We start from the raw sequence: 13398 nt of genomic DNA on the forward strand, positions 1-13398 counted from the left end.
TAATTCATCTATCCCATCTACCGGTGTGTCACTAAGCAGAGATGGCCTCCAACAGCAGAAAGAGAATGAATGCCTGTGACTAGACCACACAAGTCAGGTCCTTGAAGACAGATCTAGCACAGATGAAAACATGTCTTGAGCTGCCTTTCATGCTAGCCGCCAGCCATCAGAAGCTCGATTCATTTGCCCCCACTGCTCTGTTCCCACTCTTCCTTGAGAGTGCACACACAATGGCCATGATCCGACACTCAGTGGATGTGGTGAAGAATGCTGTTAGTCATCTGAATCCATGGTAGACATGAGTAGTCACCTTCGACGTGCCACTGTTTGCCTCAGCAAAGCAGATTCAGTGGAGATAGCCTGAGAGCAACGGGGAAGACAAGCTAGTGGTGATGTGTTTGTGGTTTCCACATCGACATGAGAGCCCTGAAGGTGCTGGGAGACTATTTGCAAAGGAGTGGTTGGGTCCAAGCACTAGCGCAAGTTGAGCTCGCAACGCCAGGGACAGCCGATTCTTTCTTGTGAGCAGCCCACATCATGCGCACAAGGTGAGCTCACCAGGTCACCGCAGTTTCCCTGTACACCCGCCAAAGATGAGCAAATGACCGCAGCTGTCAGATGCATCCAGCTGTTTCAGGGGATGGAGAAGACTTTGAAGACTGGTATAATAAAACAGAATATGCCTACCCTCAGTTTCAGCACTGGGCAGCCATGCTGGAACTTGAGATGCCAGTACTCATGTATGTGCGTTCTCTGTGGCAGGCATCATTCATGATGTACCTTGATTCCCTGACTGAGTGGGTCTCCTGGTTCCACTCCCTGGACTACACCAACTATGCCAGATGGGTCCCTGCTAACCTGAGGGACATGGCTAAATTTCTCACAGAGCACCAATATGGAGTCACGGAATTCAAGGCTGGCAATTTCACCATGTAGAAGAGGAGGAAGGTGTTCTCCTCAATCCTCATTGACCAGGCACATGAGCAGAACAATGCCCTCATCAAAGGGGACAGTGGAGGAGTTGGCCTTCCTGACAACCTTAGTGCCCTTTGCCATTGGATGGTTACTGGACCAGAGGTTGCCAGGGTGACAGAAGAGTTCCAAGATGGGCACCTTCTGTGGGGAAGGTGAGCAGACACATGTCACCATGACGCATGATGAACCTTATTGTTTTTATAATTGTATCGATGTCGAAGTGAGGGGTGGATTACATTGGGAGATCACACAAAAGGTTAAACAAAGCGATATCCTGTAAAAATATAATTGCACATTTTCAGCAGATGAGACACCTCTGGAGACACCAACTGCACGGCACCGCAGGGCCAAACACAGGCGGAAACGTACGTCTGTCTAATCAATATTCCCTTAAAAGCACGGATACTTTTACCAAAACGAACAACCAAGCAGTTTGGAGAGCGCTCTCCAAGTGGCTTTAGCACTCAAGCAAGCACTCAAACAAAACGGTTGTTCAGAGACATCTAGTTTGGCATGCGATTTGCAACACGTTAAACATACATCTCCCGGAGACGCCCGAAATGTCAATCCATGAATGCTGACATCTCCAGATGCTTATAAGCACTGCAATGTACCCATCGATTCGATAATATGAGTGAGGAAAGTGAAAACAACTTTATCATTAAGATATCGCTGCGGCCTATTCCAAGTCAAAGCATGGTTGAGCAGGCCAAAAAAACATGGTGGCTTCAGACCCCAGCGAGGTTACCCAGGAAACGCCTTCCGACCCAGAGAGCGAGGTGGCTGAGGATTGCCTGATGAAGGATATAATTAAATAAGGCCATTAATTATCTTCAAAAGGGGTGTTTTAATGAACCCAAACACCCAATTTTCACTCTTGCACTTCCTTGGAGTTTTCTTAGTTTGCATGCAAAGTTTCAGGCTGTGAGGTTTTATGGTTTTTGAGTTATGGAGGAGACGCACTCACTCAACACACTGACACACATTGCCTTTTTTATTAGTATAGATTAAAATGCTGTACTGCTTTAATGTTGGATGTTGTGCAGGTGAAACTGGTCAAGATGAGGGGAGATGTCTCCATGATAACTCGCTTCTAACTTCAAACACAATCCGTGTGAAGGAAGAGCTGAGTGAAGATTCTTGCAACGCCAATGGTGAGCTCACAGGCTTGTTAAGTATAGAATGATTGTACCTTGAATTTCCTGTTTCTCGTTACTCCTTGTTCAGATTTATTTAGTCCAGAACATATCAAGATAATTTCCCTTATGAAAAAGATCAAAGTTTGCTCTCAAAAACATTTTGTTTAGAAAGTCAAACCTCGGCATCAAAATGACACGAGAGGTTTGATGAGAGTAGTGTTGGTTGTGTTTCGAGATCAATTTACTGTAAGGTGTGCGATTGGTGATTTTGGAAGAAAAACCAATGATAAGATCTTCTCAGAGGATGATGTGTGGTGTGTGCTTTGTGATAAAACATTCACTCACCCTCAATCAGTAATTCTTGTCACTGTTGAACAGATATTGTCGCAAACACATCGTCAACAGCAAATACACCACCAGAAATCTTTCTATGACAAAACTGTTTTTCCTACATTTGTTAAACTACAAAATAAGATTAAATAATTTTTTTTCCTTTCTCCCAAATTCCTGCAGTAGGTGATTTGATCAATGAGGACACACTGTCTTGTTGAAATACAGGAATTTGTGGTGTCATGTACAACCAAATCAGGTGTAAAGAAGTGCCAGATTGAACTGAGTTGTATAATAATACAGGAATAGAAATCAGGAAATCAGAAGGAAATGGTTGAATGTGGAGATGATGTGTTCATGTTCATAACTATTTTATAAGTGAGATTTCTCCAAAGGGAAGATTCGGTCTTTTGTAAGATTGTCTGTCTACCTGCACATGACTCGAACACCGATATGAACGGTCAAAGAAATATGTGCTTTTTTTCTTTAGTATGGAATATCCTTAATATTTTCCCAACACTTCAAACTGAAGAGTGATGAATAAACACCTGCTAATTTCCCAATGTGATCATGAAGGTTCCTCGTGTAAAGTTCTCAACACCAATTCATCTCAGTCCCTGACATCTCATCAATAAGTTTTATCTTGAAAACTTTCATTCTGTTCCACTTTTGTTCCACTCTCTCCCCACTCGAATGGGTAAAGCATTTCCAAGAGTAAATGGTTTTCTCAGAAATACATTGATCGGCTTCCAGGTGAAGTTTTCATGAAAGTGTAAATTTCCTGATTCATGGCTGTTTTAAAAATGCATCCTCATGTGTTGACTATCTTTTTGCATCCCTGTGACAAATCTCCTTTTTTTTCTGACCAATCTTCAGACAGACGGATCCCAGTCATGAGGATGTTGTCGATTGCCAAGAATATGATCACGTTCAATGAAAATTCTTTGCAGCAACACGAGAAGATTGCGGATTACAAACAGAAAAACTTTCATCGTCAAAAGCAGATGAAGGTTCCCACTTCTGAGAAGATATACGTGTGCACCGTGTGCAAACAATCATTCGATTGCATTTCATCCTGTCGGGTACACCTGAGGACCCACCCGTCAGATAATCAGTTCAAGTGTTGTGTTTGTTTTAAATTATTCCTTGACATCTCAACCTATCAGAATCACCTGAGGACACATTTTGGTGAAACACCGTACATGTGTCATGTTTGCAACAAATCATTTATGCAGAACTCATTCTACCGGGCACACATGAGGACACATCCTGGGGAAAAGCCATACAAGTGCATTATCTGTAATAAGTCATTAAAATGGAAGTCTACATACCAGGCGCACATGAGGATTCATACTGGAGAGAAACCGTTTAAGTGCAGTATCTGTAATAAATCATTCCGTATGAACTGGCACTGTCAGAAACACATAAGAACCCATTCGGGTGAAAAGCTGTACGAGTGCACCGTTTGCAACAGAGCATTTCGTCAGATATCATTGTGCCAGGAACATATGAAGACCCACACTGCGGAAAAGCCATACAAGTGCATTTTTTGTTACAAGTCATACTTTGACTCTTCATCCCGCCTGGTACACATGAGGATTCACACTGGGGAGAAGCCATATAAGTGTACTGTGTGCAGCAATTCATTCAGTACCAATGCACACTGCCAGATACACATGAGGATTCACACTGCGGAGAAGAAGACCCTCAGGTACAACACAAAAAATGCGTAAAATAATCAGCAAAGAGAACCAATGCAGAATTACACGAATTTTGAAGTCATCCCTCTCTTCAAGAAACAAAACCAAAGCTATAAACCAACATGTAATGTTGGTATTCTAATATGGCTGTGTAATTATAAACTGGCCACAATTGGAGATCAACAATCTTGACACCAAAACAAGGAAACTTCTAACTATTCACAAGATATTCTACAAAAACCAATGCATACCGAGATTGTGCTTACCGAGACGAGGAGGCGATCTGTTGGAGCTTAACCAAGTACACAGAACATCGTGTGTAAGACTAGCAGAGTATGTGAAAAGCTCAGACTATAGGATGAGATTTGTAAATGATCAAGAAAACAACAAACCAGAAAAGGGATCCTTAATCCATTTAGCAATAAACTTCCAAAACAGGTGCAAATTCTGGATACTTCCCAGGAAAAGTAAACGGAAACAAGCAGAGCCCCAATGTTTGCAAATTAAAAAAACCCAAAAACTACAAAAAGAAATATCAGCAGATATACTCTGACAAATGGGAGAATAACAAAAGAGCAGGAAGATTTTTTTTAAAAAGAGCATGACAGGATAGGGATCAACAAGGAAGGCTCATTGGAATGGGTAAGAAGACGTCAAATTAGTTGGGATGGAGAACGTGCCATCATAAATGCTCAAGACCAAGGATACTATACACTAATGCCTTGAAGAAAATGTTGGGATGGAAAAAATTGAACAAATGCAGGTTTCGTGGGGTAGAAACAGAAAGTGTCAGTCTCCTCCTTTCGGGATGTAAAAAAACTCATGTCAGAACAGCTGTACATAGAAAGGCATGACAGCGTCTGCAGAGTAATCAACTGGCACATCTATAAACATTTCAACATCCTGGTTCCAGAACAATCATGGAAACATAAACCAAATCAGACCCTTGAAAATGAACATTTCATGCTCACACATGGCAAGATGATTACATCAAGTGTGGACATTGCAAACAAAGCATTGCATCCAGACATAGTGCTCAAACACAAAAAGGAAAAGTGAGCGTTGTTGATCGAGGTTTCAATTCCCAATGACTTTGGACGAAATGATCCAGAAATATAGGAAAATGACCAAATACAAAGATCTGAAAAATGAGGTCAAGGGGATGTGGAAATTGAAGAAAGCTTAAATTATACCAGTGATAGTTGCAGCTACAGGTATGATAAAGAAAACCTTCCTCAGTACTTAGAAATCATTCGGAGGAATATCACTACACACGAGCTACAAGTGGAGGCTGTCAGAGGTTCAATGAAGATTCTGAAAAGAGCCTTGAGGACCCATACTAAATGAAGACCACTTAAATGGTTTCTCTCCAGTATGCAATGTGCACTTGAGGACCGATACTAAATGACCTCATCAACGAGCAAAAATATTGATTATGTATTAACATCCAACAGAAGATCTTCCAAAGGAACTTACTGTATATGGATGATTTGAAACTCATTGCACCGAACAATGAAGAATTGGCAGAACAACTAAAACTCATAAAACGGTACTACGAGGACATTCAATTGGTATGTATACACTTTCGTAGCAGATAAACCAACAAAAATAGACAACATAAATATGGATGTAAAAACAACAACAGCGAGAACACAAAACATCATGCAAATACCTCTGAGTATAACAGCACAAACTAGAAGGGCAGTCGGTAGAGCGTATACCTCCGCCACGCAATGCCTGATCCAGTGGAGCATGTTGAGTCCAATAACTTTTTGAAATATCATGCTATATATCATTTTCGCCCCATCTCTCAATGGTGAAGAATCAGTTAAAAAATTTTTAAAAGTCTCGTATCCGGATTCGGATCTTCACCAAAATTGAATCAATTTGTCGTGATTAGCCAGAAAAGGGAATCTCTAACTCACCATTAGTTGGTGGACTTTTACCTCCACCAACTAATGCCTGAGAAAAGATTTGCAGGAACAGGTGTGAATCGAAGATGCTTCACGTGAAATAGAAACAGCATTGAATGCAGCCCCAATGATTGCAAAGAAAGACAAAGGAAAAGCATAATACAAAATGTAAACAAATATACACCGACAATTGGAAGAATGACAGAAGTGGGAAGATAGAAAATTAGCTGGACAGATTGGGGACAGACAAAAAAAAGTTCATTGGAGTCACTAAGAAGTTGTCAGCTTAACTTGTTTGGAGAACAAAACAAAGGCACATCTGCAAAAACTTCAATATCCCAGTCTCAGAAAACTAATGGGAGAACAAACCAAAATCGATCAATGGAAATGAGGATGTCGTACTCACGTACAACCTGACCACCCCATTAAGCGAGAACACAGAAAACAAAGTATTATGACTGGGCATAGTACTCAGATACAAACGATGGCTTTGCTAAAGCCGCTGTCACACCTTGACGATTTAGCCAGCGTATGCCGACGTATGAAAAATTTGTCTAAAATGCTGGCACATGTCGAATGCGTTATGGGTAAGTTTTGTATATGTTAAGAGCACGCTGGCATACGTCGTAGTACGCCGAGCTCGTCGACAAATTTTAACATGCTCAAACTTTTTCGACATATGCCAGCGTATGACTCGCACATTCCGCATACGCTGGCCATAAGTTGTAGGCACGTTACGCGATCGTTGACACACGTCGACACACGTTACTTGTAAGTTACTCATAAGTCTAAACATGTCAAGGTAATGTTTAGCGTCAGTGTTCCAGACTCCATGTTTTTTTTTATTTTATATTTTTTATTCTTTCTTCAGCATGACGGTGATGTTGACACTTCGATTTCTAGTGCGGTTATCATATAATATAATTAATAGGCTGCTGCTCAACGCTTTAAATTATAACCGCACTAGAAATCGAAGTGTCAACATCACCGTCATGCCGAAGAAAAAAGAAAAAAAAAAACCATGGAGTCTGGAACACTGACGGGTTCCTCCTGTGTGAACCCCATTTTAACATACCAATTCCCCCTTAACGCTGCCAATATGTCATTATACGGTAGCTGTAAGTTGGTAACACGTTCAGTAAGTTATGTGGTCGTCCGGAAGACATCAAATACATCTACATACGTCAATATGCGTTGGAGATACGTTACACATAGGTTCAAAGCACGTTACTCATAGGTTAGAAATAAATTTCGGGTACGCTAAACATTACCTCGACGTGTTTCGACTTATGAGTAACTTACAAGTAACGTGTGTCGACGTGTGTCAACGATCGCATAACGTGCCTACAACTTATGGCCAGCATATGCGGATTGTGTGCGTCATACGCTGGCATACGTCGAAAAATATTCAGCATGCTTAAAATTTGTCGACGTACTCGGCGTACTACGATGTATGCCAGCATGCTTCAGCGTGCTCTTAACGTATACAAAATGTACCCATAACTTATTCGACGTGTGCGAGCGTATTTGGCAAATTTTTCATACATCGGCATACGCTGGCTGAAACGTCAAGGTGTGCAGCGGCTTGACACTTCGATGTCTAGTGCGGTTATGATTTGAATCGTCGAGCCACACCCTTTAATTGCCTACGCCACGTGATCGTCGGTGATACACTGCCGCGCTATGCATAAGTTAGATTATCGTTGGGCATAGGTTGTGAACGCTGACAACACGCTAAGCATTCATTGGTATAAGTTATCTATATGTTATCGAAACGTTCTGTGTACGTTACTCATACGTTATGCATACGTCCAACTCGTTATGAATACGCCAAAAACTGGAAAAAAAAAACATCAATAGTTCAGCGTACGCCAGCGTTTTACATACATTTTGATACGTTGCCATACGCTGGCTAAAAACGTCAAGGTGTGACAGCGGCTTAAGCAAGGTGTCACTACCCAGTGAATTTGGCCTAAATAACATGGAAGTTAGGACCATACCCAAGTGCCAGGAGCTTAACAATGAAGTCAAAAGATTCCGGAAGCTGAAGAGTGTGGAAATTGTGCCATTGATTGTTGGAGCAATGGGAATAATAAAAACAGAACCTGGCTGAGATTTTAAAAACTATCAGATCGGATCATGTACCATGCTCTTTACAAAGCGTCAGTTCTGCTGAAGCAGTTTCTTTGGCTCGGGTTACAATCCTGGATGGCTCGCCACTCTAACACAGGAAGTCAGGGCAGGAAATTGGATTTTGGCCAGGTTGCCAGTGATAGCTTGCCTGTTCTTCATAAAGGTCACCATGGGGTCTTTTACGTCCACCAACTAATGCTGGAAGATGGGATTCCCAGTTTAACGTCTACCTGAGTTGACTGCACACACATTGATGAATTACCCTATCCGTGAAACACCAGGAGTTCAGTGACGATCCTGAAAAGAACCCTAAGATCAAAGAACAACAAAAATGCATATATTGGTGTTTGAAACGTGATCCTTTTACCAAATGGAGGTGGATAGTTTGAATCCTGGGAGGATTCCGTTCCACCCCCTTGAAACTTGCAAATGGAGATAACAACCAAAAGGAGAAGTCATATCGGTGCACTGTGTGCAGTAAATCACTTCCTTAGAAGATGACAATACTTCTCAGGAAATTTTCCATATCCAGATATGTCCCAAATTTTGATCCATGTTGTGGACACAAGTTATAAAATATTTTGCACTGACGAAGAAGATATCAATCTTGTTTTGAGAAAGAGCTATACACCGAAGCATAAGGCTAAAAAATTCTCAGATCCAGATATTCACTGACATCAAACCAATTTGTCCTGGTCTCACTCCCAATCATCGAGCAACTTTCATCCGAATCTGTTCATAACATTTTGAGATATCCTGCTCACAGGCAGACAGGGGTGAAAACATAACTTTCGTCCACCTTCGGTGGTGGAAGTAATGAAGTAAGCTCAAGATGAACAGAAGAGGTGTAAATTTATATGAGCTGGAATATAGAGACAAAGAGGTTGCCCTCATTTGCCAAGCATATTTCACGCATGAGGCATGGGGAACACATGTAAAGGGAAACGTTTCAAGGATAAACTGAAAAAGTCAAAAATATCTTCAAAAGGTGGAGACAGTTATACTTAAAAAGATCATAACACTTCCAACTACAGTACACCGAGACCCATGAAAAGAAAGAATTGAGGAAATAACTTAGCAAGTCAGACAAGAAAAAAAAAAAACAGTGAGAAATGACCCAAGACCAAATAATATAACCCCCAAAAAAAGAAAAAAAATGGTCAAAAGGTAACAAAAACTTACCTTGTCACAGGTACGGGAATACACCAGACAAATCTCTACAAGATGAATGTGAGAGCCAGTGTTTTGAAAGCATTGCCAGTGTGAAGAACATGTCAGGCGACAGATGCTAATTTTGATGAAAGTAAATATATCCCAACAAATAGCATTTAAAGATAAAGAAATTAAACCAAAGAGAAGCAAAGTTGAAGGAAACAGTCGGAAGTGAATGGTCACCAACAGAGGGAGCATCGCCACCAATGCCACAATGGATTGATTTGACTTGCAATTGGGATAAAGGTCCCAAATTACAGGTTTTCAATGAGGAGATGGGCAGAAGACAATTGTAGCCCTCGAGGAAGAGCTCGCACTTTGGTCATCCTGAGGATTTTTGAAGCGTTTGTACTTGAATTGATACGTTAAAACAAAGAAAAATACATGCAGGACAAGACTCTCAACGTGCATGAATATATAATAACGAAAATTACAATTCTCAACGTGGAAGATATAACGATGAGAGATTAAGTTCCATTCTGGAATTGGACTCACTCCTAATATGACATTGCGTCGATTATCCAATCGGTTTCAACTGGCAGTGACCTCAGTTCAATTGCCCACTCCTCAATTGTATATGATGCAGAGTGTCACTTTATGATCCTTGATGGTGATGGTCATGTGATGAGTGCTGTTGACAATCAGGTGACCTTTACTCACGGGGCAGGCGACAAAGAACCTCCCCGAGTGCCGATTCCCACGCGTGGGATAAATTAAAGCGGAGACCTCCCTTCTTGTTGAACGTCGGTCCCTCAACTCTCTCAAATAGAATCCTTTTCTTTGCACTCGAACAACTTGCTTTTTCTGTTTAATATCATGACTTTCTTGGTGCTCGAGGTATGACCGGTGGTCTTCAAATGAGATTACATGGTTGAATGTGGAATACACTTTGCGGGACTTGGCCTTCTATGTTGGCTGATCCTGGCTTTCGGAGACTGTTGCATCTCCCCAATATGATGGTCCTTGCAGTCCACCTGATCACAACTTACACCATACACCACGTCGCATTTCCTTTCCTTGTGTAGCTGGTCCTTAACAATCAGGCCAGTTGTTGTCTCAGAGTGTTTTGGGGCTTGAAGGGAGTGGAGATACCTAACCTTGAGAAAGATTGTTTCACCCTCTCCAATCATCCTGCAACATACGGTATAGTGATCAAAGTTGGGGGTTTTTTTTGGATAAATATAGATTATTCAGACGCTGTGAGGCCTACGTTACAATTGTGAACAATAAACTTGTGAACAAACTTTGCAATCATAAGGTTTATTGCATAAGAGAGGTAACTTCAACCTGGTGTTGGCTAAGTGGTTAGGGTGGTGGCTTGGGATCCTGGGGTCCTGAGTTCAAGCCCTGTTGTCCGCTGAATTAATACCAGGGGGTTGACTCAGCCTGTCGTCCTTCCGAGGTCGGTGAAATGAGTACCAGTGTTGCAGCCAAAAAGGCTGCACATGAAGGGAAGGGGTATCAACAGATTGAGTAAATCTGGTATTGGTGTGGTGCAGGCATAATGGGCCGAATGACCTCCTGCACCTTAATTCTTTGTAAACTTGTAAGTTTGGAAATGGAAGAAATAAAGAGAGAATGATGATCAAAAACTCGAAAATTCCTCGATTCATTGGTTTAAAAAAAACGACTGTCACACCTGTCTCAATTTTCACACCGATTGATCACACCTCCTCCTCTCACCTTTACTGGGTTTGTCAATTGTGTTTTAACTTTCCTTTCCTTTCGTCTCCTCTTCTCTCACCCAAACTTTCATTTAGATCGATCGGGCAGGTGGATAAAGAGTGATTCTGCAAATAGATGAAAAGGTGAGGACTGAGTAAGAATGGTCACCTTTGTATCTTATTGGGTGGTTGCTAGACTACTGTTATTTTCAGGTTTTCCGTCTGTCTGTTTGTATGTAATGGACAGCTCTGGAGAGGTCAACTGATTTTGATGAAACTTGACAGGTACGTTCATACCAGGATCCAGTTGTATGCTTTTGAGCACCGTTGCTATGGATGCCACCGTTGCCTAGCAACGGGACTTTGAAATTTTTGATAAATCCTAAAAAAATAATTTTTTCGAAAATCAAAAATCTGCTTCCGCACTTTTATGCGCACTATAATCACCCTCTTTGTCAAAGATTTTCAGCCCGATCCGTCAAAAACTGTATGACTAGTATGCAATTATGTAGCGACCACCCATGTCGCCTACCGGCTTGTCTGTATGTTTGTATGTAATGGACAGCTCTGGAGGCCAGAGGAGTCAACTGATTTTGATGAAACTTGACAGGTAGGTTCGTACCAGGATCTAGTTATATGCTTTTGAGCACCGTTGCTATGGACACCACCGTTGCCTAGCAACGGGACTTTGAAATTTTTTGAAAAATCCTAAAAAAATTATTTTTTCGAAAATCAAAAATTGGCTTCCGTGCTTTTATGCGCACTACAATCAACCTCTTTGTCAAAAAATTTCAGCCCGATCCGTCAAAAACTGTATGACTAGTATGCAATTATGTAGCGACCACCCATGCCGCCTACCGGCTTGTCTTACTTCCGGTGTGTATCCAAGTGTGTCCATGATTTAAATATTGGGAAAGTTTGCTCCATTGAGAGCTGGTTGGACCAATAGGAAGAGATCATTATTGCACCAATAGGAAGGGGGCTTTTTCCCCTCCTTATGGACTCATGAACCCAATCTCCCTAGCTGTGCACACAATCTGAGCTCCTCATACTCCAAATCTGGTTGTTATGGAAGGAAGAGAGGGGGATCTTGAAGAGGTAGTTGACAGTGTGTATTAACTGATAATGGGAAACGGTTGGACACGATAAGCGAGGAATTTAATGAACAGAGAGAGAGATGGAGATGAAACACAGTCACCTGAATGTGAGAGCATTAGCGGGGGTTAATAAAGAAGATTGTGACTAACAATGGACGTTAATCACCTGCTTGAAGTCCTGGAAGGAAGTGTGAGATATAACAGCCTCAGGAAGGCAGCTGCACAAATGGAAGAAGTGAGGAACAAAGGAGTTCAGGTAAGTAAACCGCCTCAATTTTTCATGTTGAACGACAAGGGGGTTATGTCGAAAGAGCAGGCAATTATAAGTTTCCACTGAGAAAGCAGAGGGAATGGAAACAGAGGATCTGCAGTAGAAAAAAAAAAACTGAGGCCGCTGACATGTTTGCACTTTTTTGGTACAAAAAATGACTGGCTTTAAAATTCATTATCATCTTTATTCTTGAAATTTTATTTTAGTTGGTCAAACGTTCATGCTAAATATCACTGACATGCTCCTGCAGCATGAACCAGGAAATGGTTACCATTTTTATCCAGGTCTCGGGGGACGTAACCCTCGAGTCGAACGATCACTCGGGCAGATTGGTAGAGACTGCAAGTAGCCATCTCTCTTCAGGACTGGTCTCCCATATCTCCTGCCTCTAATGTTAACTCGGTCTGGGAATTCTTCCACAGAAACCTGCTATCTCTCATGCATAGATTCATCTCGTCTTCAATTATCCTACCTTTCTTCCCACCCATGGTACACTGAATCTTGTGGTGAAGCAGTTGCTCTGAAACAACTTACATTCTCTTCCTGGAAGGCTAATCCAACCGAAAGCAATTTCCGTGCATTCCAACAAAAATCCGCAACGAGTGTGTGTCCACTCTCATGACAACCAGAAGTCAAACGTTCCCAGGCAAAATAGTATTCCTTTCCTGCAGTAATTCTCTGCAGACTACTGTGGTATATGAGAGTACCACTCTCATATACTACAGTTCTAATGATAGCATTTTTGCCTGGGTCTGTCCAACCTCAAAAATCAACTTTCAAAGTTGTCTTCCTTCTGCCTGGAGCATCCAAGGCCAACTCCACACATGGCTTACTGACTTTTTCTACTCTCATAGCTAACACATGGCTCTCAACGGAATCCTTTTTATCTTCTCTCGCTGTCAAGGCTGGAGTGCCCCAAGGCAGTGTTCTGGGCCCAATTCTATTGCTGATCTTCATCAATGAT

The 13398-nt window shown here is 41.7% G+C and overlaps 1 protein-coding gene across 2 annotated transcripts in view; it reads left to right on the plus strand.

The window, feature by feature from the left end:
• LOC147009942 (uncharacterized) overlaps nucleotides 1–11149 on the plus strand; it is a 57200-nt gene extending 46051 nt beyond the window's left edge. For both annotated transcript variants that reach the window (XM_085863292.1, XM_085863297.1), the window contains 2 exons: nucleotides 2022–2129; nucleotides 3321–11149. In XM_085863292.1, coding sequence (XP_085719418.1) covers nucleotides 2022–2129; nucleotides 3321–4177 — 965 coding nt within the window. In that variant the 3' untranslated portion in view covers nucleotides 4178–11149. The remainder of the gene's footprint in view (nucleotides 1–2021; nucleotides 2130–3320) is intronic.
• The last annotated feature ends 2249 nt before the right edge of the window (nucleotides 11150–13398 follow it).

This window comes from Eptatretus burgeri, chromosome 17 (assembly GCF_056783735.1).
Source record: "Eptatretus burgeri isolate ZD-2024b chromosome 17, Ebu_testis_v1, whole genome shotgun sequence".
NCBI classification, from domain to species: Eukaryota; Metazoa; Chordata; class Myxini; order Myxiniformes; family Myxinidae; genus Eptatretus; species Eptatretus burgeri.